General features: G+C 38.9%; 3 protein-coding genes and 2 long non-coding RNA genes across 10 annotated transcripts; 3 read left to right on the top strand and 2 right to left on the bottom strand.

The window, feature by feature from the left end:
* Window positions 1-3: 3 nt before the first annotated feature.
* On the top strand, window positions 4-1638 carry LOC138136012 (regulator of nonsense transcripts 3B-like). Its single transcript, XM_069055062.1, has one exon. The coding sequence runs from the start codon at window positions 150-152 to the stop codon at window positions 1539-1541; it is 1392 nt and encodes a 463-aa protein (XP_068911163.1). The 5' UTR covers window positions 4-149; the 3' UTR covers window positions 1542-1638.
* A 66-nt stretch (window positions 1639-1704) lies between these two features.
* On the top strand, window positions 1705-2977 carry LOC138136018 (methionyl-tRNA formyltransferase, mitochondrial). The gene is made up of 4 exons (XM_069055072.1): window positions 1705-1931; window positions 1982-2182; window positions 2237-2538; window positions 2601-2977. Exons 1-4 carry the CDS (start codon window positions 1771-1773, stop codon window positions 2957-2959), a joined length of 1023 nt encoding a protein of 340 aa, XP_068911173.1. The 5' UTR covers window positions 1705-1770; the 3' UTR covers window positions 2960-2977.
* Window positions 2978-3071: 94 nt separating this feature from the next.
* On the bottom strand, window positions 3072-9787 carry Gpdh1 (Glycerol-3-phosphate dehydrogenase 1). Of its 2 annotated transcripts, none has more exons than XM_069055065.1 (7): window positions 9537-9696; window positions 9185-9362; window positions 8900-9040; window positions 5756-6010; window positions 5366-5703; window positions 5220-5312; window positions 3072-3331 (listed from the first exon to the last, which is right to left on the bottom strand). In XM_069055065.1, exons 1-7 carry the CDS (start codon window positions 9584-9586, stop codon window positions 3307-3309), a joined length of 1080 nt encoding a protein of 359 aa, XP_068911166.1. In that variant the 5' UTR covers window positions 9587-9696; the 3' UTR covers window positions 3072-3306. The 2 variants fall into 2 exon arrangements, with proteins under 2 accessions (XP_068911166.1, XP_068911165.1); XM_069055064.1 differs by lacking the exon at window positions 3072-3331 and adding an exon at window positions 3459-3664 and having other exon boundaries at window positions 9537-9787.
* LOC138136023 (uncharacterized) lies at window positions 9412-27871 on the top strand. Of its 4 annotated transcripts, none has more exons than XR_011161143.1 (4): window positions 24264-24278; window positions 24345-24410; window positions 26855-27564; window positions 27673-27871. It is a non-coding gene; the product is annotated as an uncharacterized lncRNA (long non-coding RNA). The 4 variants fall into 4 exon arrangements; XR_011161142.1 differs by having other exon boundaries at window positions 26849-27564; XR_011161144.1 differs by lacking the exons at window positions 24264-24278; window positions 24345-24410 and adding an exon at window positions 9412-9426 and having other exon boundaries at window positions 26849-27564.
* LOC138136024 (uncharacterized) lies at window positions 20484-22881 on the bottom strand. 2 transcript variants are annotated; one of them, XR_011161145.1, is made up of 5 exons: window positions 22767-22881; window positions 22422-22609; window positions 22015-22355; window positions 21801-21962; window positions 20484-20620 (listed from the first exon to the last, which is right to left on the bottom strand). It is a non-coding gene; the product is annotated as an uncharacterized lncRNA (long non-coding RNA). The 2 variants fall into 2 exon arrangements; XR_011161146.1 differs by lacking the exon at window positions 22767-22881 and having other exon boundaries at window positions 21819-21962; window positions 22422-22598.
* Window positions 27872-27972: the final 101 nt, after the last annotated feature.

The raw sequence follows: 27972 nt of genomic DNA, 5'->3' as shown, positions 1-27972 counted from the left end.
CCTACGTCTTATCAATTGTCATATTTGACGTTGACATTTGTCGGTTTATATGAGTGACATTAATGTAGCTTTTATTTTGATTTATTATAAAAGTATCGTTAGAAGTCTGTGTCTGTTGTTAGAAGTAAATATTGTGGCAAGGATTCGCCATGGCATTGACCGAGAGCAACGAACATCCTGAAAAGAAATCGTCCGATGGCCATAAGGGGGCTGAAAAAAAAGAAAAACTACTAAGTAAAGTTATTATTCGCCGTTTACCGCCGCACATGGACCAGGAAACTTTCTTAAATCAGATATCTCCAGTTCCCACGTACGATTATTTGTATATGGTAAAGGGTGACGCTAGTTTGGGAGAAAACTCATTTTCTCGGGCTTACATTAACTTTACAAATCCAAACGACATCTACGTCTTTAAAGAAAAATTCGATAACTACGTATTTTTGGATAGTGCAGGTCATGAGTACCCAGCAGTGGTGGAATTTGCAGCTTTTCAGAAGATTCCAAAAAGGCGCAATAAAGTCAGAGTAGATCCAAAAGTTGCAACAATTGAGTCAGACCCATACTACTTGGAATTTGTGGAAATGATTAATAAGCCGCCGGAACAAGATGAGAAGCCTGAGTATTCATATCAGATTACAACTGAGAATAAAAATGAAACAATAACACCATTGTTGGAATATGTAAAAAATAAAAGAGCGGAGAAAATGCGAATTAGAGAAGAACGCAGGGAAGAGCGCAAAAGGAAGGAATTTGAAAGGAAGAAGTTTAGAGAAGATGAAAGAAAGAAGCGATATGATGAGAAATCACCTGTGAAGAGTAGCAAAAGTCAATACACCAAAGTTATTAGTCCCAAAGAAAAGAATGTGGATAAAGACGTTGAGAAACCTGATGCAGAAGAAGCTGACAAGACAAAATTGGCAGATGACAAGACACCAGAAAAAGAAGATTCAGAAAAATATGAAAAGCCTCCAACGTCATATTATAAAGGAAGAGATAAAAAATATGATGATAGGAAAAAAGATGTAAAAAATAAGTATACGCCAAAAAAAGAATATGTTGATAAGAGAGAATATAAAAATAGAAGAGAAGACTACAAGGAGCGAGATTACAGACCAAAATATGATGATTATAAGAAAGATGATTTGAAGGTGTATCAGAAGAAAGTGAAAAAATATAGCGAGAAGAGAGAAGAAAGAAAAATGGAAGCGCAAAAAGCTGAACAAAAAAAACTTGAACAGCAGCAACAAGCATCATCTAAAACTGACGAGGGTCCAAAGACATCTTCAGATGATAAACTTAAAGAAAATCTTTGTAAAAAAGATGATGATAAATCGCCTGTAAATAAGGAAAGCATATGCGTGGAAGAAACATCTGGTAAATCTTCAGATAAGCAATCAAAAATTAAAGACCTCGAAACTCAATCTCAAAGGAGGATTAGAAACAAAGACAGACCAACAATTGCAATTTACCGGCCTGGAATGTTGTCAAAACGAAAACAAGTGGATGGAGAAACTGATAGTAAAGAAGGCAAAAAAGAGTAATAATGTTTGATAAGAAATGTTGATATGTATTTTTTTTTGTACAAATAAATATTTTTTTTAAGAAAAAAAGGAGTGTGATATCAATATGATCACTGAAAAATAACAAACCACCTAACAAGTTTTTAAAGAGATCATTATTTGATTTTAAGTTGATATATTTGTATTTTAAAAACTAAAAACCGAGTATCATAACATGATCATAACCTAACATTTTCATACAGTCGCAAAAATGGGTTTAAGCAAGTTTATCTCTTGTTTAATTAAAAATAAAGTACAATTACTGTATAGCCGGCATTTCAGTGAATTTCCTAGAAAACCGCCTTGGAAGATATTATTTTTTGGAACTGACGAGTTTTCGCTTTTTACATTAAAACTTTTAACACAAGAATAGTAAGTAAAATTGATTTTGAACAAAACGTGTACTTAACGAATACTTTCAGTAGGAAAGGCACTTTACTAAATAAATTAGAAGTTGTAACTACAATTAAAGGTAAAGCAAATCCTGTAAAATTGTATTCAGAGGAACAAAAGTTGCCATTACATAAGTGGCCCCCAAAGTGCGTAAGTGGACAGTTCGATGTAGGATTAGTTGTATCATTTGGACACTTGATACCAAGAAATATCATAGAACAATTTGAATTGTAAGATTTTTTATGCATAAACTGTTTTGGTTACTTTTTTCATATATTTGTCAGTGGAATGTTGAACGTGCACGCCAGTCTTTTACCACGATGGCGCGGGGCAGCCCCAATTATTTACGCTATAGCAAATGGTGACAGAAAAACGGGAATCACAATAATGAAAATCAGTCCCGACAAGTTTGATGTAGGAGATATTATTAATCAAGAATCAGTTGAAATTCACCCCAATATGAAAATGAGGGAACTGTACACGACTCTAGGAAAATTAGGAGCCAACAGTTTAATCAACACTTTAGAAACTTTACCTCATAGCCTTTGTACAGCTAAACCACAACCTTCAGATGGTGTTACTTATGGTAATTAAGTATCCACCAGTTTAATTACTTTTCTGATCAATGGATGTTTTACTTTATTTTAGCCCCAAAAGTGAATGCAAGTCTTGCATGTGTTAAATGGGATAAGATGACTTCACACCAGGTGTACAACTTGGAACGCGCTTTGGATGGGGTTTTTCATCTTCAAACTAGCTGGAATGGTACTCCAGTGAAGTTAATGAATATAAATAAACATGGATCAGACAGTAAAAAATATGACAAAGTCCATCCAGGCTTTGTTGACTATGATAAACAAAGGAAAGTTCTAAAGATTTTGTGTTCAGATTTCCAATTTATTACAGTTAAGAAAGTAGGTGTTCTTGGAAAAAGAGTTATGACGTCAGGGGACTTCCATAACGGGTATGTTAAAAAGGAGGCACCTGACTGTAGGTATTTCCAATAAACGTGATTTTTTTTTAAATATTTCTGTTAATAACGTTCCTGTTTGCATTGTAATACACACACGGACCGACGTGACAGGAATAACATGCAATAGGTTTAAATTAAAGAGAAAGATACGTCAAGTTTTTATATCGTTCTACAAGAAAATATTTGGCACACCCCTAGATCACTGCTACAGTACAGAGTACGTAAATGACTAAGTAAAATTTTATCTTTTGCAAATTAAAATTGTCATCTTAAACATTTACAGATGTCTGTAAAATAAAAATGGAACACATTTTTTTTTGTACTTCCTTGTATCGTTGCTCACTAATGGTAGTTACAACAGAATTACGTAAAATAAGTAGACTATTCATTCTGTGTCTGTTTGACCCTGTAAAACAAAATAAAATTATAAAATACCTTTAATGTGCATTATAAAAAAAAACTGAGGAATTTATGACTTGAACATTGTTAAATGTTAGTAATGAAGTGGATGATCAGATTAATAAAACTCCCCATTCTGTTGTTATTTATTGAAAGATCCAAAGAATCAGTCTTAACTTATTCAACACCGATTATTATTGTAATGAACAAATCACAACGAATTGTTAACTTGAAGTTTTGATCTCATTAGTCGTATATAATGTTTGAATTAAAAGGAAGTATTGCAGCAAAAACACTTTTAAATTATAGTTTACACTTTGGCTTGTCATAACTAGTGGTCCTAAAACAAAATAACATATTAATAACAGCACAAATAAAGAATTTTCAAAATTTCATTAAACAGTCATTATTTTACTTAAACATTACAACTCAAAGAACAGTCAATAAACAATATTCAATGTGAAGAAAAAAACAGCAATGCAAATCGCATCAAAATGGAAGGACGGGGATGGAGTCTACAGGAAAGTAATATTTTTGGGAATGTATCTGGAAAAAAGCATATTATTATCTTCAACAAGTTCTAGTAAGAGAGCACCGATATCAGGCTTAAAATGACTTTAAAAACGTGATCCTTCGATTTGAACAAGTCTTATGATATCGTTACTCGCTTTTGCTGCAGTGCTATTAATAACAGACAGAAGTAATGTTTGCCAACACATTTTATTTACCGATTAATCACAAGTCCGAACATTTTCTTCAATTTTATTAATAAAAATAACAATTATTTTAATTACCGAAGTCAAACTTTACATTTATAAAATATTTCGTTAGTTACATAATCACATAACAATGTTAAGTTCAGAGTTCAGACTAGAACGTCGTAATTAGGTACTTGGTACAGACTGTTACACAGCTAACGACACGTTCATTCTAAATGCTTAATTATCACAATTATAAAAAAAAAAATGTACACCTACGGTGGTCGTAAATAAATTTATCTAGATGAGTATCGTATTTTACACAAAATACTCTACCACAGGTGTCGTCTGTTGTTTTGTTTTTTTATTGTAAAAAGGTTATAAAAATTGAATTTTTGCAAATGATTTTGTTCTTCAGTTCTAAGGCACTCGCTACTTCAAATTAACACCTCTTGTTTTTATTGGTATAGTTATAACACGTTACGTACAATTTTATATAATGAACTACTGCGTGCAGGGTTACTCAACTAACATCGCATTAAGGCAAGGTGATCGTGTTAAAAAAAATGCATGAAGCCCATTTAGCAACTCAATTGAGAAACACTGCAAATAAAAGTTGTAGGATATACGGTGATAATTGCTTTGAGTGATTGTAAACTTTGCAAAAATGATATGTCAGTGCTTGAAAATTCGACATGTACAGTTCCAGCGACCAATCGCAATGAAACAAAGAATGGAGTATGTATTTTACGTTAGCGAAAATTTTAGCATATCACAAATTGTTTGGTTGAACATGAATGTTTCGATTTATCGATTAGTCGCAAGATCAAGGTAAGAGGTAATTTTTTAACAATATATTATACATCGATAATCAAGTAAGTTTTCGAATTTTCGTACAAACACAAGATTAGTAAATATAAAAATATAACAATATATGTAAAATTAAAACTATGCAACAAAGGTAAATCAATAAACTATATAAAATAAGTAAATGGTGTATATAACAGCATTACCACAGCCGTATAAGTGGCAAAAACATCCAAGCATGTCAGTTTGGTAACTATCTAAGGGGTATTTGTACCTATTAGAAGGTGGTAATGCTATAACTAAAAAGGATCTGCTTTGCGGTAAATATTTGTATAGCATGCATTTATAAATTGTACTTTGTGTTACTTTTTTTTATTGAAAAGCACTTACATGTGCTCTGGATGATGCTTGATGCAATCGATAAATTCCGATGCGGGTTTCTGTCCCGTACAAATCTTGTGAATGGCGGTGAACAACGGAAATCTACAACAAACCAAAAAATTATGAGTCATCAAATTGTCATATTTAAGACTGACTTGTCCTCCATCCCCTTATTCTTTAACATATAATTGACTTCTTCCGCCGTGAATGGCCCTTGTAACTTTTGTCCGTTGAGCATTTCGTCTTCCAGTTCTTTGATGGATTTGCCAGTCCTGACAAACGCCTCGCTAACTTTCCTGTTCCTGCCGCCGTAGCAAGTAGTGATCAGATCGGCGACGCCGCAACTTTCGAAGAACGTCGACAGTTTACCACCGGGATAGAAAACGTCGACGAATTTGATCATCTCCATCAATCCTAATCGTATGACCGCAGCTTTGGTGTTGTCGCCCAGTGCCATACCGTCCACGAAGCCCGCCCCGCAAGCTACGATATTCTACAAAACAAAGTAAAAATGAACAGCGGCAGCGGAGGACGGAAGGTATTACTTTGAGAGCTCCGCAGATCTCCACCGTGTCCTCATCGTCCACCACCACCACTCGGAAGTAGTCAGTTTGGATGATGTCGCGGAGCAGGGGGCCCTGTTTTGTATCTCTACAACCGATGGTGGTTTCGCAAAAATTTTCGTCCGCCACTTCTCCGGCAAGGTTGGCTCCCATCAATACAGAACAGGGAATTCGCAAATGGCGCGTTATGATGTGCGAAATCAGATCGATACCGCCGCCCTCCGCTCTGTCGAAGCCCTGAGAAAAAACGATTGCAAATATATGGGTCGTCATTTTTTATCGACCATAATGGTCACTATTATTTTTTATGAGATACTAAAAAAATGATTGCCTTATGCTGGGGTGCTGGAGATACGTATGTTTCGATCTTTTTTTAAATTTTAGAAATGAGTATTCGGTCAACAAACTTGTTATTAAATATTGTAATACCGATTACATAACACGTTTTATCATAAATACACACATAGTTTGCATAAATATTGTAAAAAAGTGCTGTTTATAACATTATTCAAACTTTCATTCTTATAAGACACGTTGCCAGTTTCTAAAATCTTATTTTTAACAGTATAAAAATTATTTCAAGTTTCGTCCAACTCGATAGTGTTTACAACCTATTCATTAAAAAAGTCTTTACCCTTGACACTGTACCTCATTGTTGGGAAGATGTTTATATTATACATATTATGTAATTGTTTTTTATTTAAAAAAGGAACACGGCATTGAATCCGAATTTATTTTTCATTACGGATATTTTTATCAAGTACATACATAATAATTCCTTTGAAAGCATTACGCCCACTTTTTATACAACATCCATATCAGAGTTTGTTCACACGAAATTATGGATTACAAATACATACTAAAATGAAATAGTAAGGCTGTGAAGTATTGAAGTACAAAGAAAAGCGGTTTCCTCAGCGCCCACCCATCAAAACACTGACCACGCTGGACGCTGATTATCTTCACTGTTCGAATGATGACAGTGCAAAGTAGATGCGCCGTATTATTTTGCATTTAATTTTTATGTATTAATTAAAGATGTATCTTACATGGTACCATAAAGTTGTGAGATAGAATGGAATGTGGAATTACGTGTGAAATGTTATTTTTAATACGAAAGTTTTTGCTATTTTTTCAATTTCGGCTTCATTCATTTAATTTTTGATTATTTTGTTGAAACATAAACAACATGTTAATGTTGTTGTTGTTGTTACAATAATAATCTACCAGTCCTAGAGTGTGTAACAAATTTTATTTTATCTACCGCCTTAAAAATTTATTTTGATCAAAAACATGGATTCAGATTCAATACCAACCCCATATTCAATAATCACTAGAAAAAAAGCTACAAAAATATACAGGTGTCCCAAAAAAGAAGACGAGTCCATAACTCCCTTATTTATCGGAAGATTGTAATTATTTACATACCAAATTAAATGGTTATAAACAGGCTACAAAAGGGCCTAATAAATTCCCGTATAGCCCTAAGGGTTTCAAGGGTAAACTGTCAAAATATATTTTTTCAAATGCAAACACATACTTTTTTTTTAGTAATTTTGATAGGATTTTTATTCTGAAAACAACAATGTATCATCACAACTCACAAGACTCTATCACTATTTTAACCCTGTGATAATTTTTGTTGACAAATTACTCCATTGCGGTGCGATAAAAACAGTCAAAGTGGATTATGAATAGAATAAATCAACGGTTTTCTTTACAACTTGGTAAACGTCATCATAAGAATGGTCGACAATGGCATTATGCCAATTCACTGTTCGAAAACGCCAAAAGATTAATACCAAAAAATGTTTCAGATTTTTATGTCACCATAAAAATGTACCTATTTAACAGTAAAAATCCATTTATAATCCGTTTGTTATTTAAAAAGTGTTTACTTTTTAAGACACCTTAAAATGCCGCCCTTTTTTATTTCTGCTGCCACTTACATTACATAATTCTGTTTGTAATGGCATTTTTTTTATTGCAACATTGAATGAGAAGATATTTCCTGATTCGAAATATTCCAACAATGCGTCTGACTCAGCACAATCAGTAGGTATATTATACAGGGTGTAGAATGGATTTTGGTACATACGCACTTTCCAAATTTGACATGTCAAATATGATACATTGTCATCTTTGGTTGTCACCTCGGTTACACTTCCCAGCTATTGTTATTTTGACAAAACCTTTAATTCTTTTTTCCATTATTGTGTACTTCCGGAAGATGTTAAAAAACAAAACAAATAAGAATTGGGAACCATTTTTAAAACTCTACAACTTTTGTATTTGAGGGTTTGTTCTAAAATAATTAGGGGAGCCAATATCAGAGGATTTTTACTTTTACACGTAAAGTGCCTATGTACCAAAATCCATTCTACACCCGGTATATACTTATAACGGGTGTTTTTTTTTTTATTTGGCGTCGAAGGTGGCGTTGAAGAATCGATTGTGAATGCACTATACGGATAATGGATCACGGATCAGCTGTTTAAATCTACCCTTTTACACGAGTGGTGCGTTCTCAATCGACTCTCCAACGCCAACTTCGATGCCAAATTTTAAAAAACACCTTTATATATTACGATTGCTGAGAGGAAGTTACAAAAAATCAGTTTTATGCTGTTAGTTATTTACAAATGAAAGTATCTAGTATGTATAACGAAAATTATTCCAAATGTTGTTTTAATATTCATCATGTAAGTATATATTAAAGAACATAACGGTGTTACTTTATATTTGTTGCTTGTGACAACAATAAACTCAAGGTTGTTAACAAATATCAGATGAAAATGCTAACTGTAAGTGTTAGTAAATTGTTTGTTCAGTGAAATTTTCCACATTTAATCTTATTTTATCTGACATAAATAATGTTCTTATGGTATCAATAGCAATGTTATGTAAAAATAGTTAAATAAATAGGGATACCTAACTGTAATGCTCAAATCAGTTCACTAATTCCTGTGTACCTAAATCTGTTCAATATGAATTTGAGGTGATAAATGCCAATAGTAAAATTAACGCCAGATGTTTGTTTGCTTATCAGGTACACAAAAGTTGAACAATGCACCTTGGCCTGAGCAAATACTGGCAGTCAGGACTAATGTTACAACATGAACTGACCTTTATCAGGGATAAAGCGATGGCCGTTGGCTTGATCTTTCCTAAAAGTGTTGAGCATAGTGTGCGTATGAACTGATGGGGCACCACGAAAATCAATATATCCGCATCCTTGGCGGCATCTACAACATCGGGTATCGCCACCTGGAAATAAAAGTAAACAAGATAACAACCATGGAGATTTTTAAAGTTCGATAAATCGGGGTTCAGAGTTCACTCTGATTTCACAAGTCATGTTACGAAAGAATTTGTTATGACTAGACATTTCAATAAAAAAATGTTAATTACCACGTTAGGGGGCAGCTTATGCCCTGGCAGATATTTGACGTTCTCGTGCGTTTCATTGATAATTTCTGTGAGTTTCTTCCCATTGATGATTTCCTCGTAGACATACATGGTGACCCTGTCGTCAAAATTGGTGAGGCGGAGGGCATTGTTCCCGACGATCTTCGCGATAGCCGAGCCCCTGAAACGGTATCACCTTGGTATTATGAAAAAGCAAGTGCGGAAATATGTTACAACGTGCCAAGGTAATATTATCTAACTATCACTTGCAAGCATTTAATTTAGAAATAATCAAAGAAACATCGACTACAACTTCTAGTACTAGATCTAGCACATCAAACAATTGATAAATTACCAGTTGCCGCTGCCTACTATGCACACTTTTTTTAATTTCGGTTGGGACATTTTCGCGGATGGACTGAGGAGGTTATTCAAGTGACAGATGTAACGCGGACTCGTCAGCGACTGCTGCGATTGTTGTCGAAACGGAGCGGGGGCTGATAAACTTGATGCCGCCCAGAATAAGCGACGTCCGATGTCGATTGTAATTCTGCCAATGAGGTTTCGATAAAATGGCAGTGGGCCAATCATGTGGCACTTGGGAGGTCATCTACTGGTTCTTATCAAGTTATTTAAATTCGTGGTTACTAACCTTGGTCTAAAGGAAAAGGATCAAGTGTACTCGCACGAAGTTTAAGGTCTAATTATCACTTAGTAGGTCCTCTTTCTCTGCTGAGCCCTCCCACTCATTTCATTATCGTTGTACATACAAACAGTCCTTATGTAACGCGAACCATTAATTTGCAAGCGGAAAAATTGAGCAAATTAAACACACCCGAAAGAGCATAAATTTAGTAATTACATAATTTCATAAAAAACAGTGGCGTACCAAAATTAGCCTTTTACTTTTTAGCAACCTCCAAGCTGTAACTTTTGGTGTTGATTTTGTTTTTGACATGCACCGTTAAAAGAATAACTGCAACTTGCTAAATCGAACAGTCAAATTGACGAATAGACTATTTTAAGTTTTTGGATCACAAATATCGTCTAAATCACACACTATTGGTTGAATTACAATTGTGTGGCTGCCAAAAACACGTTTAAACCAATCAAAGTTTGCTCCTCCTCTTTGGAGGTCAATAAATCTCAAATTTATTGTACACTTTAGCCAACCGCTTTTTTTCGCGCCTTGCTGAGGGCGGATCTTGATGACAATAAATTGTGTGTAAATTACAACGCCATAGCTGATTATATTAAAATTTTGCAATTTAATTATGCATTTAAAAATTGATGATAGAGGGAGAACTTTTATCTAAATTTTGTCATTAACAACGAGTGAGTTTATTGTGAAAAAATCACAGCGGTGAGCACATTTATTGGTTATTTGATAAACATATAACGCTACAGGAAGTATGTTAATGGCAATAAGTTAACTCATTTACTATCATGGTTGAGTGAATAAATACCGACATCTGATTATGTTAACAGCTCTAATCTCATCTGATTATGTTAACAGCTTGTAGCGTTACGAAACGCCACAATGGCGATTGGCCGGAGTAGGAGGCCACGAGGTCCTACTTATGCTCGCGGGGCTAATAGATCGCAGTTCGAAGACCCGGAACTAGCAGTTAACGCACGGCATTTGGCAACGCGACGCGCCCACCCTGCCTTCAAGTTTTTTACGTCGCTCATTCCGGAAGCGGAAAGTTTCAATTTAGAGTCATTTGTGCCAGCCACCACGGGGGGGCTGGAAGAACACATGTTACCCCCGCAAATGTCAGGCTGAGGTGGCCTCACGCCTCTAGGTTGGCGAGCTGCAACCTATCTTTCAGAACCCCACTTTCACTTTCTCTTTCTCTTCACTTTCTCTTCTTCTCTTCTCAGCGATAGGTGACCGTACGGCAATGTTGGGTCCCTTTTCCTCTTTAGTAACTTGCCGGAAAGTCATCTCCTTCTTTTCAACCCCATCTTTCTTCCTGTCCTTTTTTTGACCTGCGAGTTACGGCAATTAACATCAGGATAGACGTGCACGACTTACCGACACAATACCGTCCAAAATCTGAATTCTCCCGCTCGGTATAATTTCGAGGTAAACAAACCGACGCCATGACGGTCCACCTGTCATGACACGCGCACGTGTAGTACCACCGGAAATGCACATTTTTGATTGCGCAGTACCACGCAAGCGCAGCCCGCCTTATAGCACAACTGAATAAGGTCGAGAATCGCGCGCGTGACGATTTTCGCGATTTATGGGACTGCGGTACCGAGATTAAAAATGCGGAAGTCGGACACTTCGTCGAGAGCCGTCGAAGCGACGCCAGCGAAGCGCCTTTTAGAGTTCGTGGTCGAGTGACCCCTCGCACTATAGAGGTAATTATCGTTCAATTTTGAATTCATTTCACTAAGACCATGTATTAGGGGTGGTTCGATCCAGTTTAGAGTCAATCCCGTTTGGATGAATTGATCCAGTACCGTATCGCAACTTTAGAGTACCGAAAATTTTTGAGTAAAGGAGTGCCGGAAGGACTTCGATTTAGCGCCAAGAACCCCCTTTTTCGCTGAAAGGGATCGTTCGCAGGGCGATTCGTAGCCAGATCGTTCGCAGGGCGATTCGTAGCCAGATCGTTCGCAGGGCGATTCGTAGCCAGATCGTTCGCAGGGCGATTCGTAGCCAGATCGTTCGCAGGGCGATTCGTAGCCAGATCGTTCGCAGAGGCGACCATTTTGGAGAACATCGTTCGCAGAGGCGATCGTTTATTTTGAGCACCGTATCGCCAAGGTCACACCGCAAGTCAAAAGGACGCTATTCGAGGAGACAACAGACCCGTCATAAAGCTAAGTCGCCATATTTTTTTACCGCGGCATTGCAAAATTTAGGAACGCCTCGAATTTCTCGCTTCTCGCTTTCATAATTTTTGTATGTTCACTAAATTTTTTTGAAACTTTGCAAATGTTTAGAATTTTTTTGTAAGAACCTTTTCATTCAATCTCCAGTGTCAACTTAAAGAAATTTCAGTCAAATTTAACGTTTCGGAACTTCACCGATTTAAACTTTCCTATCAGGATCAATTTTAATTTTTTGTCAAGGTGACACCCCAATCTTGACCTTGGGTTTCATTAAGTTTACATTTAATAATTAGCTCGATCAGAAGGAAGTCTAAGTTCGGGAGGTTCCTCATCAGGAATCAAAACATCTTTTATTTCGTCGAAGAATATCATGTTTAGTTTAAGATTCGGTCACATGTGAAAGAAAAGCTTTTCTGGTTACGACCAAAGTAGATATTAAGGCCACCAAAAAGTACTGGTTCCGCATCTTTCAATTTTCATCTAGTAGTTACAAGCGAACCATTATCGCATTCGTGTGAACCAGTACCGAACCACCAAATACTGTTCTGTGGATAATTTTGCAGTAACCGAATAAACCAAAATTTGTTTAACGATCAGAAAGCGTTTGCTTTTACTTACCTTCGACGAGTAAGATCTGAGCACTTGTCCCGGCAGCTGGACAAGCAACAACCAGCTCAAGACAATAGCTGCCTGGCGCCCATTTTTTTAAAAATCCGAACCCACGCCCTCTGCCCCGAAAAACCCCCTGGGAGCCCGGAGCTGTCACTGGCCAACTTTTGGTCACACAAATTTTGACGCCCAGAACGTGGGGCTCGATTTTTTGGAGCAACCACAAATTTTCGTTTATCGTTCATCTTCATTGAGGCTCAGTCACTTTTTTCAATCGGAGCAAGGGAGTTGGTAAAGGTTTATTGAAAGTTGAATTTTTTGATTGTGTGTTAATGAGAAGCGGAAATTTAGCGGCGAATTCATTGTTTGAGTAGCGGTCTTATCTTGTACCCTCGACGACAAAAACCTTTTCTCGGAATCGACTATCGTGTTGCGCGCTGTTTTTTGGTAGTGTTTTGACCGGCGTTTTTATTGCGTTACCGACCCGTGGAATCGCGGTGAGTCTTCGTCAAAATGGACGAACAATTCAAGGTCAAGCATTTACTAGCTGACGAGCTGACGTATGAATTGCGTATACGCGGCATCACGACTAGCCGAAACCAGGACGATAAGAGGAAACTGTTAGCGAGAGCTCTGTCCAAAGAACTAGGTCGACCGGACGAATACTTTCTGTCACTTCATGACGCAGAGTATGATCACGACACCGAGGTCCAGGCCATTGAGGACACCCTTGAGAGCATACGCACGATTTTGACAGAATTTGAAGGAACGGCGGAAGACATGATCTTCAAACGGTTGAAGACCCGTCTAACGCACCTTTCATTTCGCATTCGGCGAATGAGACGCGAGCGAGATGCGGAGTATAGAAATGAGGCGTACGCGACATGTTTGTTGCTCGAAGCTGATCTTCACGACAAGGCAGCAGAAGCGAGCCCGGTTACGGTGGAAGCGCCACCAGTCGTCGCGACTACTCCCATTTACGTGCACCCTCACGCGAGATCTCCGGAACCGAAACTAGTGCCAATTCACACCTGGGGCGTATCTTTCAACGGGGAGGAAAATGGAATGACGGTGAACCAGTTCTTGGAACGGGTAGAGGAACTGTCGGTAGCGCGAAACGCAACCAACAGGGACCTTTTTAACGCGGCCATTGATCTCTTTAGCGGCAAAGCGCTGATTTGGTATCGTTCTGTTCGGAGCAGATTGAGCGATTGGGACGAAGTGGTTCAGTTGTTGAAACAGGAATTTCTTCCACCGGATTTCGATGAATTGTTGTGGGACGAAATCAAGGGCAGGCTTCAGGGCAAAAGCGAGTCGATAACCATTTACGTTGCGGTTATGGAGACGCTTTTTGCTAGACTTAGTCGACCACCGGCGGAGATAACCAAGGTAAAGACGATTCGGAGGAATTTGCTTCCATGTTACCTTAACCAGCTTAGCATCACCGAAGTTGTCACCGTACCGGAGTTGATTAAGTTGTGCAAAAAAGTGGAGGAGTTATCGGCTTTGCGGCAGAAACATCGCGCTGCACCCAAGTCATCTTGCGTGTTGGAGCCAGAGTTGGCATATGTTCGGGCGAGCGAACCCGCGAAAGCGAGTCCACGCGCCATCGTCGTGAAGGAACCCTCAGGCAATTCAGCCAGACGGAGTGAACCCGCGAGTTCGTCCTCCAGGTCGTTCAAGTGCTGGAATTGTCAACAGCCGAATCATTCGTTCATGAACTGTCGACTGAAAAGAAAGCAGTTTTGCTACCGTTGTGGGGAGCCAGACGTCACCTTGGCGACCTGCAAAAAGTGTAATCCGTCGGGAAACGCGCAGTAGGGACGCGGCAGACTTGCGGCCGTGCTACGTTCCTAAAACATCCCAAGGCCGATGTAAACGCATCGATCATCGCGAAACGTACGGACACCCAGTGGAACGCTTGGTTAGACGAAGTCAAAGAGTTTTGCAAGCCTTCTCGGGCAAATTCCGCTTCCATTTTCGTCAGCAAAACCAATGACAATAGGCCATTTATCAGACTGCGTCTAAACAATAAGGAAACTGAAGGACTCGTGGATTCCGGTTCGAATTGCACTATAGTTGGTGGAAAAGGAGCCGATTTAATTCATTTTCGCGCAGGTGGAAAAACTTTCCCATCTCGGCTAAAAACCATCAGAACTGCCGACGGAAAACAACATCCGGTAACCAAAGCTATCGAACTAGAAGCAGTGTTAGACTCGTCGAGACGGCGAATTCGTGTCTACTACGTGCCAGATCTTCAGCATAGCGTCATATTAGGGTGCGACTTTTGTAGATTATTCGGACTCAAGATAGATTTCGCGGGTCACAAAATTGAAGTAGCGTCGGATATCGTAAGAGTACCAGAATGTGACGCGGTGACGGAGTGTGGCGCGGATCGGCATGAGATCACCGAGATCATCCGGAAAAATTTAGATTTGTTGAGCAACGACGGAAAGTTAGGGAGGACACACAAAATGACAGTCACAATCGACACGGGAGAAGCATTGCCGATCAAACAACGTCCGTATTGGTGGTCTCCGTACATGCTTGCGGAAGTCAACAAAGAAATTGACCGCATGCTCGAGAACAATGTCATATCGCCTTCTGACAGTCCGTGGTCTTCTCCAATTTTGTTAGTAAAGAAATCTTCCGGTGAATACCGACTTTGCTTTGACGGTCGCAGGCTCAATGCCGTGACAAAACGTGACAGTTACCCATTACCGCGTGTCGACAGGATTCTCAGTATGTTGCGAGGAGCAAAGTACATCAGTTCGATCGATCTCAAGAACGCTTTTTGGCAAATCCCGTTAGATTCAGAGTCTAGGCCGAAGACAGCTTTTGCGATTCCCGGCAGAGGTCTTTTTCATTTTAACGTATTACCGTTCGGACTGACAAACGCAGCCCAGAGGCAGCAGTGTCTCATGGACAGAATTTTCGGACCTGAACTAGAACCTCACGTCTTTGTTTACCTGGACGATCTAATCATTATCGCCCCGACATTCGAGAAACACGTACAAGTTTTGAGGGAGGTGATACGACGTCTTCGAGACGCGAAACTCACCGTGAATGCGAAAAAGTGTCAACTTTTCCGCTCAAGTTTGAAATATTTGGGTTTCATTGTCGATGAACATGGTCTAGGTACCGATCCAGACAAAGTAGCGGCCATGGTGAGCTATCCAGTCCCGAAGACTAGTACCGAAATCAAACGTTTCGTAGGCATGTGTTCTTGGTATAGGCGTTTCATCCCTCATTTTTCGACCCTCATGTCCCCGATAAACGCGTTACTTACCGGAAAGCGAAAGCGACAGAAAACGGAGTGGACTCCTGAAGCTCAGGAAGCTTTTCAGAAAATCAAGGATGCACTTGTTTCAGCACCCGTATTGTCAAGTCCTGATTTCTCGAAACCTTTCGTGATCCAAACTGACGCTTCAAACACCGGTCTAGGAGCAGTTTTAACGCAAGATTTAGACGGAGATGAGAGAGTGATCGCGTACGCCAGCCGTTCGCTAACAAAAGCCGAGCGAAATTATAGCGTTACGGAACGAGAATGTTTAGCCGTTTTGTTCGCGTTGGAAAAGTTCAGACCTTACGTTGAGGGCACCCATTTCACGATCGTGACGGACCATTATTCATTGCTCTGGTTAAACCGAATGAAGGACCCAGCAGGCAAGTTAGCGCGATGGAGTGTCAAGCTCAATCAATTTTCATTCGATTTGGTCCATCGTAAGGGCAAGCTCAATGTAGTACCGGACGCACTATCGAGACTACCTGCAGAAATTGCTGCGGTAGACATTGACAGCTTTCTCGGCGTGAACTTGAATGATTTGGACGAGTCGTACACGCGACTTCGCGACAACATAATCGCCAATCCTCAAAGAAATCCATCATGGAAAGTCGAGAACGGTCTCGTGTATCGATTCGTACCGAACAAAATTGTACTACCCGGCAACGTCCCGGAGTGGAAGCTTTTAGTACCGCGAAATCAAAGAACAAAAATTTTAGAATCATGTCATGATGCACCGACATCAGCTCATTTCGGGTACTACAAGACACTTTCAAGGTTATCCATCAATCACTTTTGGCCGAAAATGCGTCGTTCCGTCATTCGTTACGTTCGAAACTGCAAGGTTTGCAATGAGCAAAAAGCACCGAACACCGCTCGCGCAGGGCTTATGGGAAAAGAAAAAAAGGTTCAGTTTCCGTGGCAAATGATTTCCGTTGATTTGATTGGTCCATTACCGACGTCCACGAAAGGATATTCGTATCTCTTAGTGATCGTAGATTGGTTCACGAAGTACGTTGTACTATTTCCGTTACGAAAAGCTACGAGCTCAAAAGTTACAGAATGTATCGAGAACGGAATTTTTCTTGTGTATGGTGTACCGCAATTCATTTTGGTCGACAACGGCAAGCAGTTTGTCGGAAACGAATTTGTAAAGACTTGCGAGAACTACAAAGTTCAAAAGATCTGGTTCACAGCCAAGTATCACCCTCAGAGCAACCCTGTGGAGCGATACAACCGCACAGTTGGCACTGCCATACGAAGTTACGTCAAAGGCGCTCACAAAAAGTGGGATGCCGAGGTGGCAAAGATCGGGTACGCGATTCGCACAGCGGTCAACGAAGTAACCGGATTCAGTCCAGCATTTCTCAATTTTGGTAGGGTAGTACCCTGTACCGGTGAATTTTACGGCAAAGTAGCGGAAAATCCGGAAACCTTGACGACAGCTGATCGCGAAGATCACGCGAAAAATTTAGAACACCTCAAGACCATCTTGCAGGATGTAACCCAGCACCTTCACAAAGCGCACGAACGCAACGAACGCTCGTACAATCTTCGGAAGCGCGACGCTGAATTTTTTGTAGGCGACAAAGTTTGGAAACGCAACAAAGTACTTTCCAGCGCTGCGAAAGACTTTGCGCAAAAATTAGCGCCACGCTACGTGCTGTGCACGATAACGAGAAAACTATCGAAACTCGCGTACGCTCTCGAAGATGAGAACCGCGCAGATCTAGGTGTTTGGCACATGAAAGATTTGAAAGAATTCAGAGGATCTCTGGCAGAAGCCGAAGAACCGTAGCGAGCTTTGCATTTCACTTTTTCGTACCGTTCAATTTTTCGATTAATTCTTTTGTCCTCCTTTGGAATGTTGACGACAGTAAAATTTTACCGTGGAGTTTGTTCAGGAAAAGTTTATTTAAGAACCCCAAATTATGACATTTAACCGGACTTGACTTACATCATACCGCAGTACTCAAGTACTAATTGACATTGAGATTCAGTTTTCAATCGTTTGATACGCGCAGATATCGACAAGCCATTTTCGTGGCGAAACCAAAACTTTTCCAGTGATCAAATTTTGACGTTTTTTTTTGTGAAGACTTCATCTTCGTTTTTTTGTAAAAAGTAAAAGGCAACTGAGTTACCTTTTCCTTTTTCTTTTTGAGGAGGGGGGTAGTGTAGCGTTACGAAACGCCACAATGGCGATTGGCCGGAGTAGGAGGCCACGAGGTCCTACTTATGCTCGCGGGGCTAATAGATCGCAGTTCGAAGACCCGGAACTAGCAGTTAACGCACGGCATTTGGCAACGCGACGCGCCCACCCTGCCTTCAAGTTTTTTACGTCGCTCATTCCGGAAGCGGAAAGTTTCAATTTAGAGTCATTTGTGCCAGCCACCACGGGGGGGCTGGAAGAACACATGTTACCCCCGCAAATGTCAGGCTGAGGTGGCCTCACGCCTCTAGGTTGGCGAGCTGCAACCTATCTTTCAGAACCCCACTTTCACTTTCTCTTTCTCTTCACTTTCTCTTCTTCTCTTCTCAGCGATAGGTGACCGTACGGCAATGTTGGGTCCCTTTTCCTCTTTAGTAACTTGCCGGAAAGTCATCTCCTTCTTTTCAACCCCATCTTTCTTCCTGTCCTTTTTTTGACCTGCGAGTTACGGCAATTAACATCAGGATAGACGTGCACGACTTACCGACACAATACCGTCCAAAATCTGAATTCTCCCGCTCGGTATAATTTCGAGGTAAACAAACCGACGCCATGACGGTCCACCTGTCATGACACGCGCACGTGTAGTACCACCGGAAATGCACATTTTTGATTGCGCAGTACCACGCAAGCGCAGCCCGCCTTATAGCACAACTGAATAAGGTCGAGAATCGCGCGCGTGACGATTTTCGCGATTTATGGGACTGCGGTACCGAGATTAAAAATGCGGAAGTCGGACACTTCGTCGAGAGCCGTCGAAGCGACGCCAGCGAAGCGCCTTTTAGAGTTCGTGGTCGAGTGACCCCTCGCACTATAGAGGTAATTATCGTTCAATTTTGAATTCATTTCACTAAGACCATGTATTAGGGGTGGTTCGATCCAGTTTAGAGTCAATCCCGTTTGGATGAATTGATCCAGTACCGTATCGCAACTTTAGAGTACCGAAAATTTTTGAGTAAAGGAGTGCCGGAAGGACTTCGATTTAGCGCCAAGAACCCCCTTTTTCGCTGAAAGGGATCGTTCGCAGGGCGATTCGTAGCCAGATCGTTCGCAGGGCGATTCGTAGCCAGATCGTTCGCAGGGCGATTCGTAGCCAGATCGTTCGCAGGGCGATTCGTAGCCAGATCGTTCGCAGGGCGATTCGTAGCCAGATCGTTCGCAGAGGCGACCATTTTGGAGAACATCGTTCGCAGAGGCGATCGTTTATTTTGAGCACCGTATCGCCAAGGTCACACCGCAAGTCAAAAGGACGCTATTCGAGGAGACAACAGACCCGTCATAAAGCTAAGTCGCCATATTTTTTTACCGCGGCATTGCAAAATTTAGGAACGCCTCGAATTTCTCGCTTCTCGCTTTCATAATTTTTGTATGTTCACTAAATTTTTTTGAAACTTTGCAAATGTTTAGAATTTTTTTGTAAGAACCTTTTCATTCAATCTCCAGTGTCAACTTAAAGAAATTTCAGTCAAATTTAACGTTTCGGAACTTCACCGATTTAAACTTTCCTATCAGGATCAATTTTAATTTTTTGTCAAGGTGACACCCCAATCTTGACCTTGGGTTTCATTAAGTTTACATTTAATAATTAGCTCGATCAGAAGGAAGTCTAAGTTCGGGAGGTTCCTCATCAGGAATCAAAACATCTTTTATTTCGTCGAAGAATATCATGTTTAGTTTAAGATTCGGTCACATGTGAAAGAAAAGCTTTTCTGGTTACGACCAAAGTAGATATTAAGGCCACCAAAAAGTACTGGTTCCGCATCTTTCAATTTTCATCTAGTAGTTACAAGCGAACCATTATCGCATTCGTGTGAACCAGTACCGAACCACCAAATACTGTTCTGTGGATAATTTTGCAGTAACCGAATAAACCAAAATTTGTTTAACGATCAGAAAGCGTTTGCTTTTACTTACCTTCGACGAGTAAGATCTGAGCACTTGTCCCGGCAGCTGGACAAGCAACAACCAGCTCAAGACAATAGCTGCCTGGCGCCCATTTTTTTAAAAATCCGAACCCACGCCCTCTGCCCCGAAAAACCCCCTGGGAGCCCGGAGCTGTCACTGGCCAACTTTTGGTCACACAGCTATTATACCTAAGTAATCTAACATCAACTATATACATATTCATTTAAACTTAATACATACATACTTAATTGACAACAAACTGCAATGAATGTTTGGCAAGCTGCATGTGCAGCTTAAATTTCAGAAATCGGCTTAAGATAGATAACTTCTACATTGTTAATTTTGTTAAAACGTGAGAGTTTCTAGCAACATTAAATAGTTTAAGTAAGTACAATAAAGCTAAATGACAATACCTATACAAAAAAAAAGAGAGACAATGAAGATAGTTGAGAAAAATTCTATTTAATAAAATAAATAAATTGATTCTTCAGTTGGCGACGCTGACTCCAAAAGGTTTTCGAATGAAAATGGTAAAAATGCGTACCCTTGCCCAGAATTAAATTTGTTTTGAAATTCCACCCTGTAAATAAAGCGATTATATTGGGTGTTTTTTTAAATTTCACCTCGTAGTAGGCGTTGAAGAGTCGAATGTGAACGCACCACTCGTGTAAGGTTTGTCGCCCATTATGCTGAATCAAACCGAACCGAGGCGAACCGAATCGAACGCAATAATTCGGAAACGAATTTATTATTTCGTCAACTTTTGTAGGCTTCCGGAAACTTTCATAAACCATTTTTGCTCGATAAAGTAAATTTTCTGTTCATCATGGATGAAGTAAAGTTAATTTTGGAAGTGAAAAAGTATGAAGAACTTTATAATACTGGTGACAAACATTACAATAGGGAGTGGGAGGTAAGAGGAAGTAATTATTTCATTAATGGGATGTAACCAAAATTTTCTTTTCTTTTTTTTTTAAATTTATCTTCATCGGCTAATAAAGCCGCTACGATCTTAACATCGTCTGTAGAGGTCGACATTTTTTAAATGAGTTAAAACAAGGCCATCATTAAAATAAAAACTTCACAACTCCATTTACCTGCACGAAGGTACGAACAAGTGGGCACATGGGGATTCGATTCGGTTCGGTCTATTATTTTCGGTTCGATTCGGCTTTAGTGGGTGACAACCATATAGTATCAACATTTAAACGTAAAATTTAAACAGTTAATCCGTGATCCGTAACCTATATAGTGCGTTCACAATCGACTCTGCAACGCCTACTATGAGTTGAAATTAAAAAAAAACACACCTTACAGTATATAGAAAGTACTTTTTTATTATACCTGAATCATAATCCCTGTTTTTGACACTAAAATGCGTGCGAAAAAGGGCCTTTAAAACACTAAAGCTTTAAGGGTTGCTTAGGTAACAACAAATTCACCTACATTTTGAACAATGATAAATAGACATTTATAGAAAATTTATAATAGCAACGAAACAACAACAATTGATCATTTCTATATCAACGATTAATGACACAGATTACTTCGAAAAAGGTATTTCAATTTACTTTTTTTGTTATAATTTTCAGATTGTAGTGCAGGTATAATAAAAAATAGCGTATGATACACATTTATAAAGGCCCTTAAAGCACTTGCGACGTTAAAAGCACTCCGCTACACGTCGTGCTCTTAAACTCATCGCGCGTGCTTTAAAGGCTTCCTTATAAACTTGTATCATAATATACTATTATAATTACGTAGCGGGTGCAAGAAACCTTAAAGTCCTTCCATCAAGATCAGAATGGACATTGTCAAAGTGGCCCAAACTGCGAATATTATGTATAAAACTATTCCTCCCACCCATGCCTCACAAATTAAACCTTTATTTAACACCATTCTCCATAATACATCAGGCAATTCTGAAAATATATTGTTAGACTTTTTCTTTATTTCATTTTTAAAGAAACTCACAAGCGTGCGCTAAAGACAACGCCTATAATTGAAGATATCAAGCAGTGTGGGGAACTGATCATAATATGTGTGTACTCGATGTTATGAATACCTTGATGTATAAATATATCACTCTTCTCTTCTTCATCTTCATGGCCGGCGACGGGTTGCGCCGTATTGTTGTGCATAGGTTGTCTGCATCACCATCAAAACTAATCAACTCATTTCCTTTAATCTCATTTTTGCATGTCTTGTCCAAATACTGGTATGATATTAATTTGGATAACTGATTTTACTTGTCGAAGGTTCCTCAATATATAAATTTTCTTCAGAACTTTTTTCTTCTTCTGTATTTAAAAGCCCTGAAATGGATTCACTCCTTTCATATAGAGCTACTGTTTCCATCTTAATTCATCTTCACGACCCACCTGTGTTTTAATATTGGTTGGATTAGAATATTCTTTGCAGATCACGGATCAGCTGTTTAAATCTAACCTCACTTTTTGCGTTGTTTATGTTTTATTGTTTTTACTCAGCAGCACATCAGGCGTTCGTGACCTCAGCGAACTGACGAAGTCCGAAGTGACGAGGACGAGTGGTGTGTTTACAATCGACTCTACAACGCCAACTTTGAGCCCTTTGAGGTTAAATTTAAATGAACACCCGATACATCTTGTGTGTATAACCTCGGTGGGTTTAGTTAGATCTTAGATCACAGAACACACACTTAGATTGAGTTCGAGTTAGATTGAGATTGAGATTCTAATACAAACCTTCTGCGCTATGTCATTAACTTTTTACATTTTTCTTACAATATGGGGGGTAAAAGTTATCAAAAATGGTCTTGAGACGCAAAAATATCCTTGTTTTCCCACATTCAGTAAAGAAAACGTCGCAAAAACTAGCATAGCTAATGCATTAGCATAAAATCAAGTTCAAAATGAATTTTTCAAATTTGCACTTTATGCCCTCTATTGTGATCATTCTAAAGTAACGGAAAACAAAAAAACTATAGAACTACAACTCCTCGCTTTCATTTCTTCCTGATACGGAACTTCTGTTTCATTTCTCGGATTTTTGCATTTTTCGTGAACTTGATTGAAAGCAATAAAAATGACAAGCCAAAAGAATTTTCGTAATGCGTCCGATAGTCCAACTAGCACACATAAGTGTATGCGAGGTTGCCTATTCTTCTTCTTTACTACTCGTACAAATCACTCATTTGTATTTGTTGGTATTACTAATAAATATAGTGGTGGTGCAAAATGAAAATAAAACGCACAAGTGTACACCATTTTAACACCGGTCACTGCATTCTGTCCTATGTGGTACTTACTGTTGTATACAGTGTGGAAACTTTAACTGGAATAAAATTCATAGGTGATTTTTGTAAAAAATCTCGAAGCAGGTCGATTTTTGTTTTTCCTTGTCTACATTTTGGAGCATATGGTTTTTGCATATCTTCTCCCGGAAATGCACAACGGCCACTAAATTTTTTTTTTCAAATGTAATGGTATACCAAGTGATACCTCGTTTGAAAGCTCACTTCGCAAGGAATACAATGTCCTATTTGTTTCCTGAATATTTTCAAAGCCTATGTAAGAGAATTTTAAAAACGCAACAGAAAAACTACCTCTTGATTTTTACGAGTCCCACAGGCGACACAGGGACAGTGTAGCTTTGGCAGCTGGAACCGACGGGCTGTCCAAGGTACGAGTACGAGAGTGACGGCAGGTGAATAGTCGGTGACCCGGGAGTGGTGCAGTGAATTAGGCTTGTGCTAGCCGGTGATACAGTTACCAGGTGTGTCGGTAACTGGGTGATAGCAGGTTTGGGCAACCTGGGCTATGATGTCAGTACCACCAATGCGCTAAAACCTCTGGCAGATACCATGGTATAATTCCTGAGCACCGGATGTCCGGGTGAGGCATCTTTGGCTCATGACACGGCACGGCCGTTGACTGGGCGCGTCTTGTCGAGACGGCCAGTGGTGACAACCAAATGTAACAGATCATACGTGCTTGATTAACGGTTGGGAGGTAACCCCGGCTCTCCTGTACTAAGGGAGCACAGTATCGTATGGAAGTGGGTTGTAGGCTCATACTCTGGCCGTGGCGGTCTTCCTCTGTGGAGACTGCGGGCGGGCTGTGCACCCCAAACTGCACACGGGGCTGTTACAGGTACTACCAGACTATCCAACGCAACCCCGGAACGTAGCGCTCTGAAGACGACGCCTGTGATTGGAGCCCCTCGTCATGATCGGGCTAGGGGGAGGAATCCCCCGGGTGAGTCACTCTATGACCTTGATTCGCGACAGATGTGTCAGGTGTTTATCATTTACATGTTTGTAGCGTCCCATTGAGCAAACCCGAGTCCGGACCTGTGCTTTACCGTTTGAATGACTGAATGAGGTGGAGGTGAGTCCGACTGTAGATTATCGTATGACTGTAGCTGAGATTGTCTAATTTAATGTGTACCGATGAGTCTGATCGGTTAATTATCAAATATTGAGGGATAACGCCCTTGGGCAAAAATCAAGTCTTACACCTACGTGCTAAAAAAAAAAACCAAAGTTGAATTCTATTTAATGCAACAAATGTTCAAAATGGGCACCATTTCTTTCTTGGCAAAACATTTCCGGTGTGATTGTCTTATTTCATGCCTAACACTCAATATGTCTTCAATATTGTCTGAGATTTCAACGGCCGCGACTGTAGGTACTTAGAAATGAAGAGAAAAACTCCATCGGCAAACATTTTAACAAATGCTCAAAACCCACAGTTTCATACGATTAAAAAATGTTCAAATCTACAGTGCTATCATCAATTAGGTACTTAGATAAGGGGCCAGGGGCGGCTTTGATTGTGTCAGATTTTTCGTATCCATGCTAATTCAGCTAATAAATGTCAAACAGTTGTCGCTATGTATCAGGTTTTAACGCAAAAATAGTTTTTACTCCAGGACATAAAAGATCCATCTTATAATACTTTCGTAATGGTATTTTCAATAACGCAGAATGGACATACAGCGCTATTCTCTATTTTGTCGGATTTTGGCAAAAATTTACAAATTCAAATTGAAACAGATTTATATATGCAACCAAAAATACTTCCATGCATCCAGACATCTGTCGAAACACGGCCAAAATGTCAAAGGCTTCTTTGATCTAAATAATTGTTGATTGCACGGTAGAAAGAGCGTTCGATGACTGTTCCTTTTTTTTCTGTGACAATTGAACTTACAAACTACGAGAAAAAACAAAACACATCAAGATATTTTTCATTTTATTCATTTAATATTTAAATTCAAGATCTGTTAATAAACTATTAATCTGAAACTCTTCATAATTAATTATACGGTCTCCTTAATTCAGCTGTCTAACTAGATTAAGTAATTAAATATCTACCAAAAGTCATTAAATATTTTAACATTTTACTAAATCAGCGGCAATTTATGATAATTAACCAAAACAAAGTTATTTGACGTAGAATACCTTAACACTAACGCTTTCTCTGATCGGTGTCACTTTGAAAAATATTGATAAGTACTATGGGCTACGTGCATTCGAGCGCATTTAACAAAATCCATTTCTGTAAACAATTAGAAAATAATTAAGTTTACTTAGCCGATTTCAAGAACGGGAATGGCTAATTGACATAATTGATTTGTTTCCTTTTTTATGCGTGGACATGTAAATAAAGCTACGGTGAAATTAATGACAACGATAAAATTGTATAAATATAAACGTAAACTATGATAATTAATTTGTTCAAAGACTTCAAAGTCACCTCTTGAACTTTATCCTCGGATCATCATTGTTGACGCAAGTTATCATAAAGAACTGTAATTAACTGATACAACATGCAAATGTTATTTATTATATTAGAGGTTATTGATTCTTGATTTTTCGCTCAGAGAAAAATTACATGAAAAATTAAAGTTAGGTCATCGACATACATTCCTACACAGCCCGAAAAGTTCGACCTCAACTCTAAGGTTAATGTTAAAATATGATTTATAACTATAAGAACTGGCCGACGCTTGTTTCCGCATAATTATATGACACCTAATGTACCTATCTACTCGTATGTAGTTCGCAAAATATGTAAGTATATCATCGTTGGTGTTAAATGCTTTCAATACTCCAAACAGACACTTACACTGTTAATGTTGTTTGTGTCTATTTTTACAGGAATCATTAAATCTTAACAAAGTTGCACAGTACGTAATGCAGTTCTATATTTATACTTTTAATTACATTCTTCTGACAACTTCCAACTTTGTAAACAACAGGTCAATCTGTTACACATATATTTCGGTAATTTCCATTCTATGGTTCTACTTTCGTTTTTAAATACCCCTATTGTACGTACATAAATACTGAGTTGAATTCGCTTGTTACCCTAATTTTAATTATACTAAGAATACTTAAAACCAGTCTTTTTATCACGTGCAGGTATTCGAGGTCATTTATTAATAAAATTCAATAGATTTTCTATTGCAAGGATAATTAAAGAATTTTATATGTAAATGGGAATTTGCTGTTAGTTTATTACAATCAATCTAAACTGCTGGTAAATTTTCGACTGACCATTTTTGGTCCTATACCTCTGGGTATAATGCACTTGTCGAATTTCAGGCGACTGATAAACAATATTTTCTATAGAATATATTTATAGAATTGAGGAACAGTTTCCTGAAATCTCAATTAGAACTATTAGGCGAATAAACAAACAAACAATCACAATTAGGGCTTAATGTATTTAAATGGTGCTAATTTTATAAATATGCGTCGATAAATCTAAATTAATATAAATATAACGAGCAACCAGCAATCGAAGTTAATTTCCTTCAGTTTCAGGGCCGCTTTCTCAGAATCGCAAATTTTTGTCAATTCCACAGTGATTTGTTTTACAACTGGAATTCCCTAACCCCAAATGTAGTGATTTCACCACCTGAACTGACCCCATTGGAAATTTGATAGATCTATAAAAATCGATGAAATTCAATCGTCGACGTAATTTTTCTAGAAACAGCAAACTACAAACAACTTCTATGACAATAATGGCACAATTAGCGTGGACGCAAATGTAACGTTTATAAACATATTACGGAGTATTGTACCGTAGCGAAGACGTCAATCTGACCGTGGCCTTGGCTCTGTGGATTCCCTTTGATGACGCGATACCACTTCCTATAAAAGAGCAACTCGGAATGGTTAGCTCCATAAACAAACAGACAACATCGAAGTTAACAAGACAAGTTAAATTGTGAGTGAAGTGACAATGTACACCAACCCTTTCAATCGCACGCATTGTACCATCCGCCAAATTATCGACAAGTTCTTACATGTGGAGAATAAGAACAAAAACTCTTTGAGGAGAAGCACTAGTAATTGTTCAGATAGTTCGTACAGTTCGTGCTCATCGAGGGAGTCCAACAGATCCAGGACTACGATGAAATCGACTTTGTCAACGAATTTCCATCGAAAATATGACCTAGCCAAGTGAAACGTATGCGGGGGTGGTTTCCTGGATTACTGATAGTGCTCAGGGCGATGAGAAAAAAGAGGTGTGTACATTACTTTTTTAAAATTTAGTTAATTTTCAATTCAGTCTTCCATTCACTTTTCACAGTTTTAAATTTTTTAATCTAACCAGTTTGTTCTTGTTTGTGCAGTTGGCCTCACACGGATCTACTCGATGATGTTCACCCCGGAGGGCTCTAAGATAAAGGCTGAAACTTAACATCATTACAGTGTTCAAGACAAGTCATTTACTGAAACAGATTAATTTATTGTTTATTTATTTAATTTATTTCAATGTGATTGTACTTTTTGGTACCCTAATTTATTGTAATACATAAGATTCTGTTAAAATCTTGAGACTTTTATTGACGACCTTACGTATGCACGTTTACATAATTTCCGACCTTGATTTTTTTTATTTTTGACTGTCCAATCAACACAAACTTGTAGAA

The sequence above is a fragment of the Tenebrio molitor genome, chromosome 7, assembly GCF_963966145.1.
Source record: "Tenebrio molitor chromosome 7, icTenMoli1.1, whole genome shotgun sequence".
In the NCBI taxonomy this organism is placed as follows: domain Eukaryota; kingdom Metazoa; phylum Arthropoda; class Insecta; order Coleoptera; family Tenebrionidae; genus Tenebrio; species Tenebrio molitor.
This window is presented reverse-complemented; position numbering and strand designations above follow the sequence as displayed.